General features: G+C 36.3%; 1 protein-coding gene across 8 annotated transcripts in view; it reads left to right on the plus strand.

Moving 5' to 3' along the window:
* Positions 1-27,096, plus strand: part of Wdfy3 (WD repeat and FYVE domain containing 3) — a 272,242-nt gene that overhangs the window by 112,319 nt on the left and 132,827 nt on the right. For all 8 annotated transcript variants that reach the window (XM_070012519.1, XM_070012518.1, XM_070012515.1 and 5 more), the window contains 8 exons: positions 4,929-5,038; positions 8,697-8,858; positions 13,257-13,449; positions 15,088-15,274; positions 18,708-18,874; positions 20,726-21,193; positions 22,036-22,137; positions 25,403-25,596. In XM_070012519.1, coding sequence (XP_069868620.1) covers positions 4,929-5,038; positions 8,697-8,858; positions 13,257-13,449; positions 15,088-15,274; positions 18,708-18,874; positions 20,726-21,193; positions 22,036-22,137; positions 25,403-25,596 — 1,583 coding nt within the window. The remainder of the gene's footprint in view (positions 1-4,928; positions 5,039-8,696; positions 8,859-13,256; positions 13,450-15,087; positions 15,275-18,707; positions 18,875-20,725; positions 21,194-22,035; positions 22,138-25,402; positions 25,597-27,096) is intronic.

The raw sequence follows: 27,096 nt of genomic DNA on the forward strand, positions 1-27,096 counted from the left end.
TAGAACTATTTCAAGCTAAAAGTTTATTTTTCATGTTTTTGTTCTCAAAATAGTCCTTAGCTCCTACTGTTAATATCTGACAATCTGTTGAATAGTAAACTTTGTCAAGTTTGCTTTTGAAGTTAATAATGGTAAATCCAAATGCATTCAAGATGTCATTGCTGTTGAGCTTCTCATTTATATATCTCAAAGATAATTTTTTTGGGGGGGGGTCTGGTCGTGGGGCCTGATCTCTGGGCCTGGGCGCTGTCCCTCAGCTGTTCAGCTCAAGGCTAGCACTCTACCACTTGAGCCACAGCGCCACTTCTGGCTTTTTTCCTTTTGCTTATGTGGTGCTGAGGAATCGAACCCAGGGCCTCAGGCATACAAGGCAAGCGCTCTGCCCCTGACTAAGCCACCTTCCCAGCCCCACAAAGATAATTTGTTTCACTTTTTTTTCCTATATACTAGGTTTAGCTTTTAAAGTTTCTTTTTTTTTTTTTCCGGTCATGGGGCCTGAACTCTGGGCCTGAACACTGTCCCTCAGCTCTTCAGCTCAAGGCTAGCGCTCCACCACTTGAGCCACAGCGCCACTTCCGGCTTTTTTCTTTTTGCTTATGTGGTGCTGAGGAATCGAACCCAGGGCCTCTGGCATGCAAGGCATGCGCTCTACCACTGAGCCACCTTCCCAGCCCACTTTAAAGTTTCTTTATCTCCCTTGTAACATAGGAAATACTAACTAGATCTCTTAATTAATGTTTCCTTATTAAATAGAATTTCACTTTGTTGGTATAACTCTGGTGTGTCAATTTCAAGTCATCTCTTACAGATCATAAATTAGAAATGCATAATTTAAACTTAAAAGTTCCCTAATTAAGAAGAGGTCTAAGAAATAAAAGCATATAATGTCAAACTTTGTGGAGAATTGTAGCTACCTGGGAAGTAGTTGTTTTTATTACATGGACATTTAATTATTTTCAAGGAAAGGGGAACTTTTTTTTTATAGTCCTTGTCAATTGTTGAGTTCTTTGTATGCTTCCAAAGAGTATTTGCAAATTAATTTTCACTAAGGATCTCAAACTACTATTTATAAAGTAAGCATCTCAGGAATCTTCCTTTTTTTCCCCCTTCTTTAAGGAGGTCAGCTGAAAATATTGCTTTCTTTGACTCTCGCTATCTGGGTTTATTTTCCTAAGGAAAGCATCAATAAAGGAAAAAACGACACGTTCAAAATGCACAGAGTTCCGTGCTATAACTGCAGATGCTTGCTTCATTTTTCCCAGAAGCCTGTTCATCTTCTGCTAAAGACATGTCACTTTTCAACAAATCTCAGATGTTTAGTTTATACTTAAATATGTTTGCTTTTACCTTGCTGTTCGGGCACCATTTGAATTTAGGGAGGCAGAATTTCACAAAATTAAGGTCAGGAAACCCCTCCGCAGTTCACATTGTAATATAAACATAATTGATAATATAGAACTGAGTGACAGCTTTTCAGCCTCAACTGAACTGAGGAATGCATGTACCAGAATTTAAAATTTTTGTCTATGATTTTTAATTGCCCTCCTCCCCTTTTTTTAAACTATGCTTAAGCAGAATTGCATGTAATAAATATATGAATAAGACGAGATTACTGTTGTCACCTTTTTAAAGGACCTCTCTTACATACAGTAAATCCAAATCTCTGGAGGTAAAGAAGTGAAGCTCTGTATGCCTTTTTGTTACAGTGAATGCTTTCTTTGATGTAGTTATGTCAGTTTACTTACCAGGTATTTATTGAGTGTTCACCTAGTACCAATAGTATGCTAAGTAGAAAGGAAGGCCAAAGTCTTAGAGTCTCGCATGTTGTTTGTTTTCTAGAGATGGATGAGAAACACTAATGTTAGTAATATAGGGACATATTAAGGTATATTAAGGTATTAGAAATAAGCTAGGCTTTTCTTGGTTTCTCTGTTTTCTTCTTCTTTTTTAAAATCACTATCTTTTTTCAGACAGGCTAGACAGCCTGTATTCAAACATGAGTTCACTAAGTAGATATGTGACCAGTGGCAAGTTACTTATACTTTTTATTTCTCAATTTGTATGAGAATAAGAGATATATTAGTAGAAAATAAGTGGGGCTGTTTTTGTGATGATTATGTTAAACTTTTAAGTACATAAGACAGTGCCACTATTTAGAGTCAATAAAAGTAATTCATCTTTTTAATTTAATTTTTATTGTTATTATAAAGGTGATATTTGCCAGGCGCTGGTGGCTCACACTTGTAATCCTAGCTACTCAGGAGGCTGAGATCTGAGGATCGCGGTTCAAAGCCAGCCCGGGCAGGAGAGACCGTGAGACTCCTATCTCCAATAAACCACCAGAAAACCGGAAGTGGCGCTGTAGCTCAAGTGGTAGAGCGCTGGCCTTGAGCTGAAGAGCTGAGGGACAGCGGCCCAGGCCCAGAGTTCAAGCCCCATGACCGACCAAAAAAAAAAAAAAAAGTGATATTTAAAGGGGTTACAGTTACATCAGGTAAAAAGTACATTTCTTTTTGAACATTGTAACCTCTTCCCTTGCTCTCTCCCAGCTTTCCTCTCCTCTTCCTACCCACAAATTGTATAGTTCATTTACACATAGTATCTAGTAAATACCAGTGATAAAAATAACACTTAAAATTTTTTTCTTATTAAAATTTTTCCCCAAGTAAAAGTATGTAAAGATGAAATATGCCCACATAGAATCAGACATATGTCTTGAATTCAGTTACCCAGTACAGAACACTTTTTTTGTGTGTGAGAATACCGTACAGAGGAGTTACAATTACATGGGCAAGATAATGAGTACATTAATTATCAAGCATTGTAGCCTCCTCTTTGTTTTCCCCTTCCCATCCCTCCCATCCTACCCCCACCCCCCACCAAAGTTGTAAAGTTCATTTTCGACATAACGACTTGTACATCTCATTGTTGCAATGGGTCCACCTGTATCCCTATTTAAACAATTTGTTTTTTCCCATCCCCTCCACAAATTGTACCAACATAAAATACAGTGAAAGCATGGGTTATACCGTGGAGGAGGGACATACAAAGCAACATAGAAATCGTCTTATAAATATATTAGAAACAATTTCATGAAAGGAAAAAAAAACATTTGAATACACTTATCTTGGAGTTCATTCTCCTAACAAAACACTTTTTGTTTCCATGGTGTTAAACTGAGAAAAAAAATAACTTAAGATGATCTTAATTTTATTCTACTTTCTGCCTTATGAAGTGTTTCAAGTATACAGTATTATCTTAGCCAATTAGTTCATAATGAAGTTTGATTTGTTTTCTGACAACTTTAAGTGATCTCAAATATTGATATAAAAATGAGCAAATTCTGCCAATACAATTAATTGTATATCTAGAGATTTCTCTATTTTCCCTTTTCTTTTTTTTTTCATTTTATTTCATTTTATTTTTTTTTTTTGTGAACATACTATACAGAGGGGTTACAATTACATGGGCAGGATAATGTGTACATTTCTTATCAAGCATTGCAGCCTCCTCCTTTGTTTACCCTTCACATCCCTTCCCAGCCTCCCCCCTATTTTCCCTTTTCTGAAAGTCAGAGTATTCAATTTAGTTTCAGGGTTTCTTTTCAAAATATTTTTTATTATATTTAAGTAGTTGTATGAGTTGCCATTTAACAAAAGTGTTTAAGAATAGAATGTATCTTAATTGATGTCACCCTTTTCAACGTTCCTCTTTTTTTTTTTTTTTTGTTGGTCATGGGGCCTGAACTCTGGGCCTAAGCGCTGTCCCTCAGCTCAAGGCGAGCGCTCTACAACTTGAGCCATAGCACCACTTCCAGCTTTTTCTGCTTATGTGGCGCTGAGAAATCAAGCCCATGGCCTCATACATACAAGGCAAGCACTTTACCACTGAGCTACCTCCCCAGTCCCCTTTCAACATTCTTATCCTTCATTCCCCCAAATAATTTTTTTCAGTTCTAAATGTATATGAATGACTTTCATGTAACACAGTTTCTCTGTTCCTACTCTCAGACTCTCAAGTTTTGCTACATGTAGCACCTAGGCAACCTCTTCATTTTATTTCTCTCCCATCAGTCTCTTTGGCTTTTCAATCTGCCATACCCTTTACTAATAGATTCAGTGACCTAAAATACTTTTTTAAATAAAACTACATCGCTCCTTTATATCCAGAGAGTCAAATACATACAGCCCTTAGTTTGCCTTCCTTCATAATTAGGCATCTGTGTTTTTTAAAATCACTCCTGTTATTAGTCTACTTCTAAGCACAGGTTGTTTTAGAATGGTGTTAGTGCTTTTTTTGTCTTGTGTGTACATGTCGGGCTGTTTTTTGTAGCCACACATTGTTTTTTTCTTTTTTGCTGGTATCAGGGATTGCACTCCAGGCTTATACTTACTCAACTTGTTAGGCTGAGACTCCAACACACAAGTGCTAGTCCTGCTTTTATGCTGGTTATTTTGGAAATAGAATTTTACAGGCTTTTCTGCTTGAGCTGCTTTGAGCTGTGCTTCTTTGGATCTCAGCCTTCTAAATATCTAGGACTACAGGAATGAGCTACCTGCCCCCAGCTCACACTTCTGTTTTGATACTATGATTGTATTCTTCGTTCCCATCTCTCCCATTCCTTGTCTAAGCATGTGCTTCTCCTTTCAGGTTTAGCCCAGATTTCACTTCTTCCGTGACTGCTTCTGATTAGTTGGTAACATATCTTTCCCCAAACTACAGATTGCCTTTTACATTTCCTTATTAGTGATCCAAGGGCTTACTTGTACCACTCAAGTATTTCTATCTAAATTTTTAAACAATAAAGTATCTAATAGCATTGGTATGAAGTACAGTCTCAGTAAATGATCATTTTCTTGGTGGGTATTAAGGAAGGATGCTTTGTAAGTGATTTTTTACTCCTTAATGGCTTCCCTTTGGTTTTGTAGAGGCTGCAAGTCGGGCCATAGTCCAGTTCCTGGAGATTAATCAGAGTGAAGAAGCCAGTAGAGGCTGGATGCTTCTGACAACAATTAATTTGTTGGCGTCCTCTGGCCAGGTGAGCTCTTAGTTTCACATGTTACAACTCAAGACTTCTGCCTGTATCTTCTGAGGTTTTGATAGAAAGCTTATCACCATCTGCAAAGAAAATACTATGATCATCATTTGTTCCCTCAACTCTACTTGCAGGTTATTTCATGCTTTCACATCTCTGGAAGGAGGTTGCCTCTTCTTTACTTTATTCCTGAGGAAGTGTATGGCTCACAGTAGTGCTTTCCATTGTTATCATGTTGTGCCACAACATGTTGTACCACACATAAGTATGATACTGTTTTTATGCTAAGTAGAATGATGGATGATTATAGCTGGAGGCAAAAGTAGCCTAGGAACTCCAGGTAAAAATTCTCACTTAGAAAAACATCCCTGTTGTCACTACATTTGATTTTGGTACCTTGCATCTTGCATATACATTTATCTAATTTTGGGGAAGGAAAGGAGAATAACAAAATGCTGAAAGAAGGACACAGGATGACCCATTGCAACAATGATACAAGAAATGAATCTTAACAGCTTGGTGGGGGGAGAAGCAGGGGAGGTAGGGGAGGGAAGGGTCAGTGGGAGAAAAACAATACGGGGTAACAATGCCCGACAAGAAATGTACTCATGACCTTACTGATGTCACTATAACCTCTCTGTACAGCCTCTTTACAAGAAAATGAAATTTAACAACAAAAAAAAAAGAAAAATGTCTACTCATCTAAGTTACTCAGCTAGTACGGAATAAGTAACATAAATTGAGTACTTATAAATATTTCTCGTTTTTATGAGAAAGAGGGAACATTACATTTTTAGGGTAGTAAGTACTATCTTCCCATCTAACTTATTGTACAAATGGCCTTCCCCTAAATCAGCTTTAAGTATTTGACCAATGGTGCTTCCCTCCGTAACACCAACGTTCCAAATGCCAACGGGGGAGCATCATGACTTCTGGGTCAGCCTGGGCTACATAGGGAGTCTGTTTCTTAAAGGGGGAAGAAGGGTAACAATAGATCAGGAAAAACCTAATCACCTGAAACAATTCAAATGTTGTCAAATCATTCTGCTTTGGTTAATGGGAAGAGAAAGCCAGTAATTAACTGGAAAATGGTAACATTTAAAAAGCAAATTCAGTGTTATGCTTTGAGCTGCATTTTTTGCGTAAGTGCCATTTTCTGCTGGCAACAGCAAGATACAGAGATGACTAAAATATGATTCTGACTCAACAGGAGTATGGCAGAGATGAAATAGAGAAAGATAATACCACAAAACAAAATAATAGGATATGTTTAATGCTAAGAAAATAGAGTATGAGGTTATACATTTTGAGGGTTAGGGTAAGAAGAAAGGTGGTCAATTAAGGAATAAGGCTAAGCATTGGCTCAAGTCTGTAATCCCAGTAACTTCAGAGGCAAAAGTAGGAGGGCACAGTTCGGAGACAGGCTGAACAATAAATGTTAGCAAACTGTATCCCAAAGAAGAAGCTGGACACGGTAGCTCACAATCCTAGGTTGCTCCACCCCCAGCAGAAGCACTAGACCCCATCTGAAGAATAACTAAAATCAAAAAGGGATGGAAATGTAATTCAAGTGGCAAAGTACCTACCCAGAAAGTTCAAAACCTTGTGTTCAAACCCCAGTACCAGCAGAAAGCATTTTTAAAGAATGTTTGAGGCATAACAGATATTTAAACACTGTTGACTGTATGGTAACATGGGACACTGAGAAATGCTGTCATAGGTGAGTAGTACAGAGAACTTAGAGGAAATGATGCTGGTATGCAGAGATGGATCAGGTTGTAGATAGAAGGAAGGAATCTGTCATCCCTCATCCTTCCATGTATCTAATTTATCTGCTGGAGTTTAAACTCAGGGCTAAGCACTTGCTAGGCAGGTGCTCTTATCATTTGAGCCATACCCCCAGCCTTTTATTCTTTAGTTATTTTTTTTTAAGAGTTCTGTGGTTTTTTTGCGTATGGTCAGGTCTGGACAGGACTGTGATTATCCTGTGTATGTTTCCACATAGCTTGGATGATAAGCCTGTCTCACCACACCTAGATTATTGGTTGAGATGGAGATCTTACTGTTTGCCCAGGCTGGCCTTTTGCACTGACCTCCCAGTCTCCACTCATTAAAAACTGGAATAAGAAAAATGAAACACTATCCTTGGTCTTGGCAGGACTTATTCTTATACTCTTTCTCCTCTCCATTGCTTTATTTTTATATTAGTTTAGACTTCATCTCTATGTTTTTTTACAATTAATTTTCTAATTATTTTCACCCCCTGTTTATATTTCTGATCTACACTACCATCAGCTAATTGGAATTCTGGTTCTATCACTTTTATGTTTGTAACATCTCACTGAGTAAAATATCAGTCAGACTATAAAATACCTTTCATATTTCTTAGCAATCTTGAAATATTTACTGATGTCTGAATATTCATTGAATATAAATATTGAGTATAAATATACTCAGTCTTCATTGAGTATAAATAGTGTATGGATTAGATAATGATCTCTCTTAAGATAAAGCAAGGTATATATTTGATAAAGCTTAACTCCTTTCCTTTATAAAAGGAGATTAGAGTATCTACCTCATGCGTTGACTTGAGAAATACATGAGATAATGTACAGGAAAATATGGCCTTATATGTATTATGCGGTGAACACTTAATTAGCCATTATTATTCTGGCTTTTTGGACACTGTTTCTCACACATTTTATCATATGATCTAACTTCCTTTGTATCTCATTTTAATTCCTTACAGTTTCTACTTCATTCCTGTTAATGTTGATCATTCCCATTTCTAGTAGGCTTTATGTATTGCCATTGTTAGTATTGAGAGATGAAGTAGTTATCATGATTGCTGATATTAGTAGACGTTGGTCTTCTGAAGGGCAGTGTGTTTGATCTTCTTGAGACCAGCTTTCTGCACACTGCCTGACATACCCTTGCCACTCAGATAGGAAATGCCGTTCGAGATGCACTAAACCTTTATGTCAAACTGCACCTTGGAAAAATTGGATAATCCTATCATATTTCTTAGCAATCTTGAAATATTTACTGTAAGATAGTCTGAAATTTTTTCCTCTGAAATCTAGGGGAATGGTATAAAGATATATTTTGTATTGGAAATGACTGTATCTTTCATTTGTTTTCCTGGCTCCCAAAATGAAAAGAACAAAGATAGGAATGCTACTAAAGCAAATGCTGTTCTACAGTTTAGTGCTTAGCATGACCTTCTGGTAATTATCTTATTATCTTATATAATTGCTTTATGTACCATTTCCATCTGTCTTAAAATACAGAAATGTGACACCCTGGTAAATTACGTAACTTATCCATGTTTATTCTAGTTGTGTTTTCCTCTGAATCCTAAAGTATATTTCTTTGAAACAAGCTGTCTATAGGTAAATAAATATTACACTAAATAATAAATATGAATTTAGTAAATAAGTTACTAAGTAATATTAACTAGTTTCAATATTTGACTAAAGCAAATTTGTCTGGACAAAAATTGAATGTTTAGCATGGATTTTTGGGAGATTTGTTTGTTGGGGTATTATTAGTAGGAGCAAACACTTTAAATAGACTGAAAGCAGGTAAAAGTAACTGCATTGTTTAAGTATGCCTGTTAGAGTTACACCTGTCTATTCACATGTTCATTGTATTTTTCCAGAAAACTGTGGACTGCATGACGACGATGTCAGTGCCTTCCACCCTGGTTAAGTGTCTGTATTTGTTCTTTGACCTTCCCCATGTGCCTGAGGCAGGTGGAGGTGCACAGAATGAGCTGCCTCTAGCAGAGCGCAGAGGACTACTCCAGAAAGTTTTTGTACAGGTAGGGAAGATGCTGTTTGTTGCTTATCATGATACTAGACTTGCACACATGTTTCACCCTTGTGGCCAAAGCTGATCTCAACTGACTCCTCCCTCAATTTCCCAATGCAGGACATAGTACCGAACTTCATATTCCTTTTCTAATACTATTTCACTCTGTTTATTTTGATTTTTCGCCTCATATAATATTTGGAAATGCAGCAATAATATTAAATAATCTTTTCAGGAATATTTGAGTGAGACACAAGCAGTTCTTCTTTGTCTGGACAGATTCAGCTATCAAAAGTACATTGGATATATAATAACATTCTTTAGGTGAATGAATCAAGGACAAAATGTTGACAAGCTTATCATTATTACATGGAATTTTTTTTATAGTATCATGAACTTCCATTCAGTTTCTTTCATATAGTCTTATCAATACTGAACTTATAAAGTTGCTTTTTTTTTTGTTTGTTTTGTTTTGTTTTTTTGTTGTTGTTGTTTTGGTCTAGTCGTGGGGCCTGAACTCTGGGCCTGGGCGCTGTCCCTCAGCTCTTCAGCTCAAGGTTAGCACTCTACCACTTAAGCCACAGCACAACTTCCGGCTTTTTTCTTTTCTGCTTATGTGGTGCTGAGGAATCGAACCCAGGGCCTCAAGCATGCAAGGCAAGTGCTCTACCACTGAGCCACCTTCCCAGCCCAAGTTGCTTGTTTTTATTGGGTTGCCCCTCCTCTCTTGCAAAGCTCCTCTACTGTTTTCACTGCTCTTCTAATAGCACTGCAGTGAACTGAGGATTCAGGGACTTTTGTGAGCCAGAGTGATACCCTCTCTGGGGAGAAAAATTTCAAGACACGCAGCCTACAAACTGTTAGGATATAACTTCTTTATGAAATGTATATTTTTTAGCTCAAAATGACAAATACTATATGATGACCTATCTAAAGTCGTCGAACAATTAGAACAAAAAAGTAGAATTCTGATTGCCAGGGCCTAAAGAGAAGTAGGAAAAGATAATTGTGCACTGAAGAGATGATAAACTGAATGATTAATTTTTTCCCACAATCAAAGGGTAAAGAGTAACAACAATACCTTTGAATCTGGGTGTCTGGATTTATGTAACCTGAGGTATAGTACTACAGTACTGAAGACAGCAATATCTGCCTAAAGGATTTCTATGAGGTTTAAATGAGGTAGTGCATAGATCTATAGCTCCCTGCTTAGCACATCACTGATATTAAATAAAAGGAACTTTCATATCTGCAAACCTAGCTACTCAGGAGGCTGAAATCTTGAGGATTACAGTTTGAAGCCAGCCCAGGCAAGAAGGTAACCTGAGGTATAGTACTACAGTACTGAAGACAGCAATATCTGCCTAAAGGATTTCTATGAGGTTAAATGAGATAGTGCATAGATCTATGACTCCCTGCTTAGCACATCACTGATATTAAATAAAAGGAACTTTCATATCTGCAAACCTAGCTACTCAGGAGGCTGAAATCTTGAGGATTACAGTTTGAAGCCAGCCCAGGCAAGAAGTCTGTGAGACTATTATCTCTAATCAACCACCAAAAAGCAAGAAGTAGAGTTGTGGCTCAAGTAATAGAATGCTAATCTTGAGGAAAACAGGTTAAGGACAGCACCCAGGCGCTGACATGTGTGCACGTGTGTGCGTGTGTGCGTGTGCGTGCACGCACACACACACACACACACACACACAAAGCATGGTGTGTCCAGGTGGGTAGGAAGCAGAGAGAGAAGATAGTGGATCTATGCCTAAGGAGGTAGAAAGAGGGCAAGATGACAGTGACATGCTCAGTGCATGCTGTGAGTGCCTTTTCAGTAGGAGTAATGTTTTGAAGAACTGTTACTACTAAAAGTATGGGGTTGAGGGACACTAGGAGTGTTTGAGAAAGGACAAGATTAGGAATGGCAAGATACTAACACAGCAAATTACTTTATTTCTTAGATAGAAAACAACTTGATAGCTTTTATCTTCCCCTAAATAATTATGTGAACAAATAGTATTAGAACTCAGGCTTATTAGACACTCCCAATTTGATTGATTAGGAAAAGCCATGAGAATAAGTGAAAGAATAAATACTGTAAGAATGAAAGCTGCTTGAAGATCTTGTTGAGTAATGTAGTGGATTAATTATTGATGATTGGACTAGAGGCTCATTTCAGGAAAGCCCTTCTGGAAAACCGTTTGATGAATCAGGCAATGGAAGCTCTACTTAATACTAATAATGCCTAAGTAAGCAGAGCAAAGTTTTCTTTGAAAACTAAAAAGAAAAAAATCCCTATATTTGAAAACAGTGAATGCTGACTTAGAAATAATGTGGAACATTGAACATTGCGACTAAAAGGAACTCAAAGTGTAATGTAAATTGAAATCCCGCTTGATACTTGCAGCATCTGATGTCCTTGTCAGTGGTATACAACAGGTGAGCAGTAGTGAAGAGACACCCTCTTCCATCCCTTTGCTTCCTCCCTCATCCCAGGCTGCATATTACTTACATCATTTTGTCTAGGAAACTAACTGATACACCTGATTAAGTATTTTACAATAAATGGAATCTTCCCGCTTGCACTAGGTGGCAGATGGTTGATTGCCTGGGACCTTCTGTTGGTGCTGGGCATGTGCCGTCATTAGCATGACCCATTGTCCCTGCCACCTTGGTTAGATATTATAACAGGGTCCTGTGTGTGGCAGTGCTTAGTGTTGAGGCAGAAGAGGAAGACAGATAGACTTTTGCGTTTCTTACTCTGTAAAATATAAAGGATTATACTAGATTGCTTGGAGGAATCTCTTTGCATGTAAAGATTAAGAAACAATTACCTTAGGATTCAAGGGATCATTAAATTGGTTTATTTGTGAACAGGGATTTGGATTGAGAGGAAAAAACTTACTGTCTTGGGATTGGATTTCTGTGTTACAAATTAGAAAAACAGCATTTGTCCCTGTAATCACATAAGGTGGTATCAGAAGCAACTGCAAATGTAATTGACTTTGCACCCCTCTGAGCACATAACTAACTTCTTGTGGTATACTTGACTATCTGTGCTCACATGTGGAAAAGGCAGACACGCTTTACCTATCAGTGGACGTTAGATGTCCAATAGTTTCTCTAGTGTTTATAGGTTAAGGGGGCCATATTTACTAATCATAAAAAATATTTTACTGTTTTCCTGAATTCTTAATTTTTTTTTCTTCCTGATACTTGCCAGCTATGAAGGAGGAAGCTTTTGTATCTAAGCAAGCTTTTTACCAAAAATAGAAATGAAGGACCTACTTTCTCATACTGACTGTGGTATTTTTAATACCTCTTTTTCTGTTTAGCAGTTTTTCTACTAATATTGAAATGTTTTAGTTTCTTGAATAGTTTTATTTCTTGAGAGTAAAATGATTTCATAGTTACTTTGTGTTTTAAAAATATTTAGATGAGATTATTTATCTAGCATAGAGAATAGTTAACTTTTTCTGACACTAAACTTAAATTAAAAGGAAAAATCCATTGAAAGTAGAATATCATTGTTGAATTCCCAGATAGTAGACTCTTAATACTGGGAGAAGTTGTGTAGTGTATATTTTGCAAATTATAGTTAAATATTAAGTTTTTATTCAAGATTTGAAGAACGTTTAAGTCTTTTAAAGACAGGCTTCAGAAGGTTTTTGGTAACTGGATATAAATGAAAGATCCTTGCAAATTAGGTTTATTTATATTAATCATATATCTCCTTTTACTTGTATGCAAAATTAAAACAATTAAAAATATCTTTATAAGATCTATTTTAAACTTATTCCCATAGATTGTTTTTTAAAAGAAGAATAATACATTTTACCTGTGCATAGGAAGAACTAAATTAGAAAAATAAAATGATAACTATGAAAGGTATTGCTGCTATACCCTGTTTCAATCCACAGTCTACAAAATTATTACAGTGAAGAAAAGACAGCAAATTCTTTTTTTTTGTTGTTGGGGGGGTGGGTCTGGTCGTGGGGCCTGAACTCTGGGCCTGGGCGCTGTCCCTCAGCTCTTCAGCTCAAGGCTAGCGCTCTACCACTTGAGCCACAGTGCCACTTCCGGCTTTTTTCTTTTTACTTATGTGGTGCTGAGGAATCGAACCCAGGGCCTCATGCATTCAAGGCAAGAGCTCTACCACTGAGCCACCTTCCCAGCCCCAACAAATATTTTTTTTTTAATAAGCCAGCTTAAGTAGGATGGGTTTAATGATTCAGCATAACACATCTAAATTATAGATGTCTTTAAAATGGTTGCCTATAAGCCCAAATCAAATGTGGTTTCAATAACTTTGCTCAGTGTTTACCATGAACTTTTGAATTGCATTTAGGACTTACCCTTTTTTGTCTCTTCCCTTTCCTCTACCATTTATTTTCTCTCTCTTTTTCTTAAGATTTTAGTGAAGCTTTGCAGTTTTGTTTCTCCAGCAGAGGAGCTGGCTCAGAAAGATGATCTCCAGCTTTTATTTAGTGCAATAACCTCCTGGTGCCCTCCCTACAACCTTCCTTGGAGGAAGAGCGCAGGAGAAGTCCTGATGACCATATCCCGGCATGGGCTTAGTGTCAATGTAGTGAAGTATATTCATGGTGAGTTACTCTTCACATGGTCATCTTATATGATCTCACTCTCTCCCACTTTTCTTCATTTGATGACAGATTTACAACTGTCTCTTAGTCATTTAAATATGGGTCTTTAAATGAAAAAGTAGATTTTCCAGGCAAAAAAGTATTTACTTGTGGAACATTTCAAATATGAAAAATTCTCATGAGTTCTGAATGATTGGTATTTACAACAGGTAAAATTTGTGGTTAGTCCGTATAAATGTTAGTTGTTAGTTACCATGTAGTAAGTTCTGTGTCATAGCTTCTTCCCTTTTGCTGAAAAACAAGGCATTCAATTTTTAAGTGCTATACTTACCAGTTGTAATTTGGAATGTTGTATTTACCAGTCATTCTGAACATACTCATAAATGGCTCAGTAGTACTATCTTTAACCCAGAAGAGATAGGATTATGTGGATTCTCCATCAATATTAAAGAGATATTATCTGTCTCTTAAGTTCATATATAATAGTGTACTCTTCTTCCAGACCTTTATTTAGGAGAAAATTGCTGTAGCATTGTAGGTATTTTATTTATTTTACATGCATACATACATATATAACATGGATGCTAACTTTCCTCGGTTTATATAAATAATTATTTCAAAATAATAGAACTCTTTGTTGACTTACAGTGATTAAATGGTATAAGTCAAGCCTACTGTGTAATAAACTCAGTATTTCTTTCTATTCCTGTCATCACCTTAAACTGTTTAAAGTAGTATAATCAGGTACACATGTGATTTTCAAAACTGTATTTTCCAAGCTGAGAAGTTGGCTCAGTGGTAGAGTGCTTGCCTTGTATGCATGAGGCCCTGGGTTTGATTCCTTAGCACCACATGAGCAGAAAAAGCCAGAAGTGGCACTGTGGCTCAAGTGGTAGAGCTCTAGCCTTGAGCTGAAGAGCTGAGGGAATGTGCTCAGGCCCCACTACTGACAAAAACAAAAAACAAAAATCCCGTATTTTCCAAAATATATAAGTATCTCTTTGGTCTTCTTTTACCTGATTTTAGTTACATCAAATAATGAGGTTTGATTCAGAAACTTCTTAAAGTTCATCCTATTACTATGTCAAAATAAAGGCTAAAGAAGGAAAAATTGCAACTGACATCAATGTAAGAGGAAAAAATTATTTAAAAAAAGGACTGTTTTCAACATGTTCCTCTATTATCCTTTACTACTTAGAGGTCAGGTTCTTTGAATCATATTTAAATCCTGTATTTACTTTCAGACTGTGTAACATTTATTACATTAAAACTTAACGTTAAGCCAGGTACCTGGTGCTCACATCTGTAATTCTGACTACTCAGATGTCTGGGGATTAAAGTTCAAAACCAGCCCCTGCAGGAAAGTCTGTCATGAGATTCTTCTTTCCAGTTACTACCAAAAAAAAACAGAAGTGGAGCTGTGGCTCAAGTGATACAGGACTAACCTTGAGAGGAAAAAAAAAAACAAAAACAAAACAAAAAAACCCTCAGGACAGCACTCAGGCCCTGAGTTCTGAGTTCTGAGTTCAAGCACCAGGACTGGCACAAACACCATTAAACACCAGTTAAGAATGAAGGACATTTTCTTAAGCAGCAGATATAAATAGTAACTACTTATTCCATTATTTATTCCTACAGAAAAAGAATGTTTATCTACCTGTGTTCAGAATATGCAGCAGTCAGATGACCTGTCTCCCTTAGAAATTGTTGAAATGTTTGCTGGGCTTTCTTGTTTCCTCAAAGATTCCAGTGATGTTTCCCAAACTCTCTTAGATGATTTTCGGATATGGCAAGGATATAATTTTCTTTGTGATCTTTTGCTTAGGTAAGTACCAGAATTACGTTTGAAGTGTCTTCTAAGGTGTTTGGTTTTTTTTCTATCAAAGGGAACAGTGTGTTTAGGGATTATAGAAAGGATTCACTCACACATTTATTTCTTTATTTTAACATTTTTTTATTGTAGAAATACTGTACACAGGGATTACAGTTACATGAGTAAGGTAATGAGTACATTTCCTATCGAGCATTGTTACCTCCTCCTTTGTTTTTCCCCTATCATCTATTCTCTCCCCACTTCCCCAATACCCCTCCTCCCCCCACCCAGTTGTAAAATTCACTTTCAACATAGTGTCTTGTACATTTCATTGTTACAATGGGTCAACCTCTATCCTTATTTAAGCATTTTGTTATTTCCCTTCTCCTCCCCAAATTAGAACACTGTATATACAAGATGCAGGGCACTGGAATCAAATACAGTGACAACAAAGGGGGTATAGCATGGGGGAAGAACATATAAAAGAAACAAACAAAAAAAATCACATAGTACATTTTAAATATGTTAAAAAACAATAGCAAGAAAGAAAAAACCACTTGTGTCCCTAATTTGGGGTTCATTTCACTTAACATCATTATAAGGTCATACATACATAGCTTTTGACCTTTTCTGCTTGTCCTAGACTTACACTAGTTATTGCAAATAAGGGAAACCATGGGACCTATGTTTCTTTGGGCCTGGCTTACTTGGCTTGATATAATTTTTTCATAGTCTTTCCATTTCCTAACAAATGGGGCGATTCCATTCTTTCTGATGGGGGCATATATATATATATATGCATCACATTTTCTTGATCCATTCATCTACTGAGGGGCATCTGGGTTGGTTCCATATCTTAGCTATGGTGAATAATGCTACGATAAACATAATTGTGCTGGTAGCTTTAGTATAGCCTTGTTTGTGATCGGTTGGATAAATGCCCAAAAGTTGGATTGCTGGGTCATAGGGGATCTCTATGGGGAGTCTTTTGAGGAACCTCCATACTGCTTTCCAAAGTGGTTGAACAAGTTTACACTCTCACCAACAATGCAGTAGGGTTCCCTTTTGGCCACATTCCCTCCAGCATCTGTTATTAGATTTCCTGATTACAGCTATTCTAACTGGGGACTCCCACATTTATTTAATGTATGCAACATGCTGTGATGTCCTCTTTGCTTTGCTGTCCTTTTAGTGCATATTCTATCAACAAAGTAGAAAGCTATAGTCTAGAATAAAATGGTCAAATAGAAAGGTTAGATATTAGTAACGCTGCTCTTGTTTAGTAACTGCTGGAGAAGAGGTTACATGAATTTACTATCATTATCCTGAAGTGTTAATATTTGTATTTATTTATATTTTTGGTTTTCTTTATAGTACTTATAATACTTTTATTAATGAAGTTAATAGCAAGAAGTTATTTAAATTGAGTGAGACCTTTGAAATTCATATAAAAACAATCAGTTCCAAAAGGTTTTACTTACCTTGCTTTTCCATTTTATATGCTAGTTATTTTTTTGTGTTTGTTTCCTAAGTTGATGAAATTAACTGTTCATGTTACTACTGGAAGGCTAGTTTGTGCCACAGTATCAGAATGCAGGTTCACCATGGTATAACCCATTTTCACTGTATTTGATTCTGGTGCCCTGCATCTTGTATATACAATTTTCTAATTTGGGGAGGGGAAGGGAAATAACAAAATGCTTAAATAAGGATACAGGTTGACCCATTGTAACAATGAGATGTACAAGCTACTATGTTGAAAATGAATTTTACAACTTTGGTTATGGGGGAGGGAGGAGTTAGGGAGGTGGGGAAGGAAGGGATGGTAGGGGAAAAACAAAGGAGGAGGTAGGAAATGTACACCTTACAATTACCTTACTCATGTAATTGTAGCCCCTCTGTACAGTATATTTACAATAACAAATATACAAAAAAGAATTCAGGTTGATAAGATATTATATAATATCTCAAAGGGATTAATATTAAGTCCTGATACTTAACTGTAGTTATTGATCCTAATTGTATAATGATTTTATATATATGTATGTATATATATATATATATATAGTTATTGATTCTAAATGTAGACAGAGTTTCATGTATATTAGTGCTCTTGTCTTCTGTTCCCTGTCCTTCCTTCTTCCTGCCAAAGCTGTGGTTGCTTCTTGATGGGCGTGTGTGTGTGTGTGTGTGTGTGTGTGTGTGTGTGTGTGTGTGTGTGCACGCGCGTGTGTGTGCGCGTGTGTGCATGTGTGTGCGTGCGTGTGTGTGTGTGTATGTGTGTGTGTGTGTGTGTGTATCTGTGTTTGTGTGTTTGCACATGCCCCAGCAGAGGGGCTTGAACTCAGGGCCTTGTACTTGGCTTTTTTTGTTTGAGCCTGGTGCTCTACCATTTGAGCCATATCTTTCTTTCTTTGTGGTTCCTTGAGAAGAGCTTATATTAATGTTGAGGCTTACATGGATAACACTAAAAAATAAGAACAAAGAAGGCTACCCAGTTATGTCTGTGAGTTGATAAAAATTTTTATAGAAACTAAAGTTTTCACATTGAAAGACAAGTTAAAAATATATTCGGATTTTGTTTGTTTGTTTGTTTTTGGTCGGCTATGGAGCCTATCTCTGGGCCTGGCCTCTGTCCTTCAGCTCTTCAGCTCAAGGCTATTGTTCTACCATTTGAGCCACAGTGCCACTTTTGGCTTTTTCTGCTTATGTGGTGCTGAGAAATTGAACCCAGGGCCTCAGCATGCAAGGCAAGTACTCTACCACTGAGCCACCTTCCCAGCCCAAAAATACATTAAGATTTTAAAAGTGGATATTACAGGACTGAGCATTTAGATTTCTTCCAGCATTTTTTATTCTCATTAAAGCCAGACTCAAAAGGTAATTCCTACATGACTCCAAACAGTGTTCTTTCAAAAGGAATTAAGACTATTAAAAAAAATTTCTTTAGGTACCCAAAACCTATCTAACAATATTACCTGGACAAATTAATGCAATGCAGGTAAAATTCTTAGAACTCTTTGCAGAGTTCATTTTGAAACATCACTTACAGAGAAAATGTCTTAGGATGGAGTATTCATGAGGTTTGGGTTTTAATCAGGTAAAATGTATATAAGTTTAGAGCTTTAGAGAATTTGAGAAACAATATTTAATTCTTTTATCATAATAAAGCTTTCTATCAAAGATCAGTGGTTATCTAAAGTAACATTATTAGTGACAAAATTAGCATCTGAATTATATCATATCTTCTGATTGTTGATGATTTTCTTCCAAATATGCTATAATGTGTTACAATAAAACATGTATATGTTTAACCATAGGAAAAATTGTAATAATCTTTCCAAGAACTGAATGTTTATTTACTGATTCTAAAATTGAAAAACACTTTCTGCATTAAGTTGAAAACTATAACAAAAAGAAGTTTGCTTAATTGTACTTTTTCTAGATTGGAACAAGCAAAAGAGGCAGAATCCAAAGATGCCTTGAAAGATCTAGTTCATCTGATAACTTCCCTAACAACATATGGGGTCAGTGAACTCAAGCCAGCTGGTATTACCACAGGGGCACCTTTTTTATTGCCTGGATTTGCAGTCCCTCAGCCTGCAGGCAAAGGTGAGTTTTAACCTCATCTCCACACCCTCTCCTAGCTACATAGAGAAATGGAGAAGGCTGTCTTTATGGTAGACAATTCATCCTTGCACGTGTTTATTAATCTGCTTCATCTTTTATAAATGACATCACTTGAAACCAAATAGTGACCAAATTTCAGAAAATTTGTATTTTCTCATATTATCCTAAATCTAGCTCTTACCTTAACTAATTTGTCACTTCTTTTGTCACATATAGTTAGGCCTTTACATTTGTATAGAAGTTTGTCTAAACTTGGTTATGGTAAAGCTACAGCTAATACAAAGGTAGGAAGAAGCATATTGAAGGAGTGGGTGAAATACAGTCATAAGTGTGTGTGTGTGTGTGTGTGTGTGTGTGTGTGTGTGTGTGTGTGTGTGTGTGGAGAATGGAACTAGGAAAATTGAGGTGATGGGTGGGATTGGGAGAAATGGGGGAGAACTATGAGAGGAATGACATTGATCCAACATGCATTGGACTCATAAACTAACATGTTGAATTGAAAACCCATTATACAGCTACTTAAAAATATCTTAAAAAGAACAAACTTATTGTTGACAAATAATTGAAAATGAACTAATCTCTGGTATTTGCCAAACATTGAATAAATTAGTGTTAAAAATGAAAATTGAAATAATATATAAGTTGAAGATGGAAAAACATCTTTATATTTTTCATAAATATTTGCAACAAGATTTCTGAACAACCTTCTACCCATTGTGCGTTTTTCTGAGTTCTATATTTACATTATATCTAAAACTTCAGCTTGTTTTGTAAGGTTAATTTTTTTGGTCAGTTTTGTGAATGCTTTATTCTTGTAATAGTTTTGGACCTGGGGACATTTTTAGAGATAAAAACTTATTTACATTTTCCTCAAATACAACTTTCTGTGTTAACTTCTCAATAATGATTATTATTAGTGTCATGAATCATGTGTAATTTTTTTTCTAATTGATACATTTGAGAGTCATTTAAAAATATACTTAGTAACTGGTCTTTAGTTGCCTTGACAAATGTTTATGTAAAAAATTGCAAGTTTTAGCCTCCACACAGAATAAACTTCTGAACTAACACTTAAGAAAATTACGGTGTTGTATAAATGTGAAGAGAAAATGGAAACTTAGAGAACTTTTTTCTTTCCCTCCCAATGCTCTGTTTTCATTTTTGCGGCTCTTGAGCTTATTACTACAGCCTCCAAGTCTTCAAATTGAGAGGAGTTATCCTTCCATTCAGGGTCAGTCTTACTATATTCAAATGAAGAAGACCTGTCTCCACTCAGAAACTAGATGTACACAATACACTTTAATTCTTTTTAAAGCAATTGATTTCCAACATATGTTATATACTTGAGTTGAAATATTCATGATGATACATGAGGGGTTTAGTCAATATGTTTGTGTGCGTATGTGTCTGTACGTATGTGCATACACATATGCATGTAGTTCGTAGGGCTTGAATTTAGGGTCTGGCTGCTGTCCTTGAGTCTCTTTAGCTCAAGGCTAGTGCTCTACCACTTGAGCCACAGCCCCATTTCTAGCTTTTTTAGTAGTTTATTGGAGATAAGAATCTCACAGACTTTCCTTTTTAGGCCAACTTTGAACTGTAATCCTCAGATCCCAGCCTCCTGAATAGCAAGGATTACACGCATGAACCATCAGCGCCTGGCAATCATAGTTTTAATTGAATGTTTTGTACCTGTTGAAGAAAAATAAGATCTTTAACCAGGCTATATTCTTATTAAATAGTTGATGTTAAAAGTTGTGTTTAAGCAGATTAGTTTTCCATGACTAAAATATCACATAGCACCTACTTTTGTGTTCTTGTTTTCTGTTGCAGGTCACAGTGTGAGAAACATCCAGGCCTTTGCAGTTCTTCAGAATGCATTTTTGAAAGCAAAAACCAACTTCCTTGCCCAGATCATTCTTGATGCTATCACAAATATTTACATGGCAGACAATGCTAATTATTTCATCCTAGAATCACAACACACATTGTCACAGTTTGCAGAGAAGATTTCTAAACTCCCCGAAGTACAAAACAAATACTTTGAGATGCTGGAGTTTGTTGTTTTTAGCTTAAATTATATTCCGTGTAAAGAACTTATTAGTGTTAGTATCCTTTTAAAATCTAGCTCTTCTTACCACTGTAGCATTGTTGCAATGAAGACACTTCTTAAGTTCACAAGACATGACTATGTATTTAAGGATGTATTCAGGGAAGTGGGTCTTCTTGAGGTCATGGTAACCCTTTTGCATAAATATGCTGCCCTGTTGAAGGACCCAGCTCAGGCACTGAATGAACAAGGTAAAGTATTTGCCCTGGTCCTGTTTTCACTTGACAAGGGTGGTTGGGAATACTTTTTCTTGTTGTGCTTCTCCTTGGATTATTGATTTTAATAACTTCCTGATATATGATTGGGAATTTCTAGTGAATATTTACCAAAATTTTCCCCTCTAGCCCAAGAGGCTGGATAAAGGGAAACTAGAAATACGTTATTGTAGTAAAGACAATTTAAGTTAGGGTAAAAGGTGAGGGAAAACATGTATGAACTACATTACATTATGAGGAACTATTACTGTCTATGAGAGAATTTTTACAACATTCTGGAAATAATTGCAATTATGTATGATAGTTACATGTGTAAGTACCTCTAAATCTTTTAATAAATTACATAGGCAAAATATTTATTGATATTAGCACAAATGTATTATTAGGTACCTTTGTGGCAAATCTGATAAAAGTATAGTAAGTAGTATCTGGCATTAAATAAATCTGGTATTAAATATGAGTGAATAAAATCAGTAGTTTATACTATTTGTAGGCTTCTTTGTCATTGGACATGAAGATGTAGCCTTCTGCTGTTGACTTTCCTTAGAAGGATAGATTTAGCTTGCCTTCCTCATTTTCAGTATTTCTTAAATGCCTTTATAGCCACACCAAATTAAAGTCTATTGACATTAATTTGACTTTGAGTTTTGATATTGACTTAGGGCAGATGTTAGAACTGTGTATCATTTTAAAGGTTGTATTATAGCCATTGTAGTAGTGCTGAATGTGAATTCTAAGTATTAAAGGGAATTAAGAAAGTAAAAACTGACTCTAAAAAATGAGCTTACCACTTTGATAATTTGGAACTTCTTTTCTAGGAGACTCAAGAAATAACAGTTCAGTTGAAGACCAAAAGCATCTGGCTCTTTTGGTCATGGAGACCTTGACAGTGCTTCTCCAAGGATCAAACACAAATGCAGGTAGTTAGAAAAGCCACTGCAAATGCTTTGTGAAGAGACTTCCTCTGGTTACACTTCTGTAGTGACCTTTTCTTCTGAAATGATTCTGTTCCATGCAGGAGGGACTGTTGATTCAATGATTGTACAGTCATGTCCCTGCAATACTATGACAGCAATATATATGAAGCATTGTTACTGTTTTCAGGTTTTTTTTATTACTTTTGATTATATCCCTTGTGTTTAAAGTAGTCCTTTTGTAACTAATTTTTTACTTATATAATGAACTCTTATTCAAGTAATTGGCTTAATTTTTCTTCACCAATCCACTGAGTGACTGAGTTTTTCAAAAAATGCACATTAAAACTATTTTAATGTTATAATCATAAGGAAATATCAAAAAAATGATTATGGGGTTCCAGGCTTGGTTCAGTTGGTAGAGCACCAGCGAATGAGCAAAATGGCAATCACTAAGCTGAGTCCCATTCTTGCAACAAAGAAGAAAAAGAGGAAAAGATATTAAAGACAGATTCTGTAGTAAAAATTGAGTCTTTTCAAATAAAATACTTCACTAGATATTTTGTTTTACTTTTGGTCTCAGATTTTCTTCAATCCTTTTCTTCCTGCAGTTAGCAGAAGTCCAGCTGTATTTTTTTTGTTGTAGGTTGTGGTTTGAACTCGGCCTGGGCACTGTCTCTGAGCTCTTTTGCTCAAGGCTAACACTCTACCACTTTGAGACATAATGCCACTTAGATTTTCTGGTGGCTAATTGGAGATAAGAGTCTCATGGACTTTCTTGTACAGGCTGGCTTTAAACCTCAGATCTCAGCCTCCTCAGTAGCTAGCCACTTGCACTCAGCATCCAACCATATTGATAAAGTATCATAGTTCCTTTTAAAAATGATAACCTAAAATTTTAATAACACTCTCAAGCCATTAGGTCAATACATCTTGAGACGAATAAATGTGGGAAATCTAAGCGCAGGTAAGTGGGCCAGGCACCAATCAGGGAGAACTTTTTAGAACATAGCAAGGGATTGGATTAGATTGTAAGTGTATGAGAAGCCATGCATGAGTGAATGAATGAGGACATCAATGAGTCTTATTCACAAATGGATGACTGTTTATTTTCCTGAACAGAGAAATTCAATGTTCAACTTAAAATACATTACGTTTCCCAGGCATCATACTAGTTGTCAGAGATACAAAGATAATTCTTACTCCAGGGGAATTGCCCATCTAATTGAGAAAGATATAAACTCATAATCATATAAGTAATAATTTAAATACAATTTTGTCAACTACCAAGACACAGCTGAATGAATTTAGTAGGTAATTGAAGCTGTATGATTGAAGTGTAATGGGCATTGGAGTAACATTTTGTCTGTTGTATAAAGCATGATTTTCTTGTTTCTTCAAACTAGATTTAGTTGATTCAGGTTCTAAGAAACATAATAAAGATACACAGACTGGAATTTATTTGGCAAATTAGCTTTTCATGATGTGACATGGAGTTACATAGAGAAGGACTGGTCCATCTGTTCTTGAAGGGGAATAGGAAGTTTACTCTGTGATTCAGTTACTTAATACCTCTTCCAAGTACCATACATTCTTACACAGTCCTTTGCTTGATACCTTTATTTTCCTTGCTAAGAAAGTTGTTACTTGGCTATATGATCTGCAGCACTTTGAAGCAGTACTTTGCTTATAGTAAATTATTGAAAGTATTAACCATCACTATTATATAATGGTCCTAAATGGTAACCAGCAGGTAAGTAAGCCCGAACTTTCACATAATCAGAAGTTGTTGCAAATGCTGTGGGCTAAATTTTTTGTTGTTGAATGTTTTGTCTGACTATCTAGTGCAGGCTGGCTATGAACTCATTCCCCCTGTCTCTACCTCCTGCTGTAATTACAGGAGTGCATCACCAAACTTATGTGCTAATAATCTTTCTTTCCTCCCCCCACTCCCACCGTTTTCAGACCAGATCTCATTGTAGCTCAGGCTGGTCTGGAATTCAGACAGATCTCTCACTTTTGATCTTCCTACCTCTGCCTCCTGAGTGCTGGATTTAGAGGTGTAAACCATCACACTCAGCTTTCCATATGCTAAATGTTAAGCACATGACTTAATACTCACTTCAAGTTCACATAATTCCTCTAAAGTTACTAAGTAGAAAACTGTTACTCTGACAGCATAGTGCCTGTTATAACAAAGTGTAGTATCAGCTATTTAATGTTTAATGAAACAAATCACAAAGGTTCCAAGATTTATGGAAGAGCCAAACATCTAAATGGTAGCAAAACTTTTTTTTTGGGGGGGGGGGTCCAGTTATGGGGCCTGAACTCTGGGCCTGGGCGCTGTCCCTCAGCTCTTCAGCTCCAGGCTAGCGCTCTACCACTTGAGCCACAGCGCCACTTCGGCTTTTTACTTTTTGCTTATGTGGTGCCGAGGAATTGGACCCAGGGCCTCATGCATGCAAGGCAAGCACTCTACCACTGAGCCAGCCCCGATAGCAAAACTTTTTGATCTGAATAATAATGGAGGTATATTCAAAGTATTCTAAAAACATCAGGAAAGCAAGGAATTACAAGGAAATACTAATTACTGATTTATATTACTTAACAAACTTTTTACATTTTAGCTGAAGGTGGAATTTGATATGAAAACAGGAGCACAGAGTTATAAGCTGAGATATGTAGATATAAATCTGGCTGTCATTCACTAACTGTTCCTTTAGACTCCTGTATGGAAGGGGATATGAACTAAAAAAGTCAATCTACATAATGGTTTTGGAGCAGTATAGTAACAATGTTTTCTACTATGCAATTTCTTTTTGTTGTTGTTGGTCTTGTGTTCTACCATAGTTCCTTACAATTTTTCTTGTGGTAATTTATTCCATTCTTTTTTTTTTTTTTGCTACTATTTTTGAAGGACTATTCAGTTTAAATCTCATATGTAAGGGGTCTGTTCACTTGAACCCCTTTTACATAAGTTGATTTCAGTGCTGGGTTCCTGGAGATTTTATAAACACTTTAGATTTGGAGAATTCAGATGTGGTAGATGTCAGAGCATTCATTAATCTTAAGCTGAGAAAATGTGCACATACATCTTCTGCCATCCTATAGTACCCATTTTCACATGGGAATTTAAGAGTTGAAATACTTGGCTAGGTCTTATTTTCATTCTTTTGAATGTCTACCTACAAAAGAAATTTCATTTTAATTCATCTGGTTAATAGAGTGTTTGAAGGCCTCCTACATTCTGTGCTTTTCTTCCTCCTTTCAGGCATATTCCGCGAGTTTGGAGGTGCACGGTGTGCGCACAACATAGTGAAGTACCCTCAATGCAGGCAGCACGCCCTGATGACTATCCAGCAGTTGGTGCTGTCTCCAAATGGGGACGATGACATGGGCACACTACTGGGCTTAATGCACTCAGCTCCACCCACAGAACTACAGTTGAAGACTGACATTTTAAGGGTAAGTTGGATAATGTGCTTACTGTCTGGCTGCTATAATCCGTGGGGGTTTTTGGAAGTGATTTATAGTTCATTAAAGATAGGGAAATTTCAAAAACCACATTAGTACATATTAGAGATTTGAAAGAATATTCATGTCTTTCAGTTTCAGTAGGTTATCGACCTACTGCTAATAAACCTGTAGTTGTTTTACTGGCTTATAATAATTATCTTAAATTTAAAAGTACTCTAGCAAAATATAGCATCTTAATAATCTAATGTGAATATTATCTGTTCACTTACAACCACTAGTTGTTTTTTTTTTTGGGGTCTGGTCATGGGGCCTGAACTCTGGGTCTGGGTGCTGTCCCTCAGCTCTTCAGCTCAAGGCTAGCGCTGTACCACTTGAGCCACAGCGCCACTTCCGGCTTTTTTCTTTTTGCTTATGTGGTGCTGAGGAATCGAACCCAGGGCCTCATGCATGCAAGGCAAGCACTCTACCACTGAGCCATCTTCCCAGCCCCCAACCACTAGTTTTTTATACATCTGTGAAATAAAATCTTATATACAATGTTGAAAATATACATATATTGTATAATTGTGTTACAAATATATATTTATATTTTGAAATATTTTTCATAAATATATAAAAATATTTATATTTGGTATCTCCAGTGAATCCCAAACAGTATAATTCACATATTCTTTTGTCACTTTACTCCTCAGAAACTAAATAAAGTAAGGGGTGCCTTATTTTGCAGATGAGAAAACTTAAACATAGGGAATAATGTGCTAGAATTAACTGGCCCCTGGGTTGCAGTACTGTATTCCTTCCACAGAGCTATTAAGCTTCAGAGATATTTCACACACATTCCTTTCACTTCACTCTCTTTGAATTTAAATAACATGTGTACCAAGTTAGAAAGTACCATTAAAATTTTCATTCTTCCATTTATTCATTGACACTCACTTTCTGAATACCATTTTCCATTGGAAGGAAGCAGAGCGACTTAAAAAAATAGTTGACTTACGGTTAGGGTAGGGAATAAAATAAAATGACTAAAACATGTTATTTAGCCAGAAAGCCAGGAAGAGATCAAAAGAAATCAGTAAGTAAATGCATAAATTTAAAAATCAACAAGCAAGTGGGGGAAGAGTAATTCTTATAATCAGAATTTTTCATTGTCTCAAATTATGCCCTCTAAAGATCATTTTAATTTTAAATGGTGAAATAATAGCTTTACATTCGGCTCTTCCTTAAATAAATGAGGATCTGCTTTGAGAAGTGATTTCACTGTTGTGTACATCTTATAGTAGAGTCACTCCTAGATTCACAATGTAATTCACTCTCTGGCTGGATGTCCAGCCTGTTGTGCAACAGCCCTGTGTTATATATTAATTCCACATGCAGATACTCAAGAACATTCAGAATAGTAACTTATAGAAAATAGTTAGCAAGTGACTTTGAAGTTTGTTACTGACTTAAGCAAATAATTAAATTTTTCCTAGTTTTAAATATTTC

The sequence above is a fragment of the Dipodomys merriami genome, unplaced genomic scaffold, assembly GCF_024711535.1.
Source record: "Dipodomys merriami isolate MVZ:Mamm:240054 unplaced genomic scaffold, mDipMer1.0.p SCAF_9, whole genome shotgun sequence".
NCBI lineage: Eukaryota > Metazoa > Chordata > Mammalia > Rodentia > Heteromyidae > Dipodomys > Dipodomys merriami.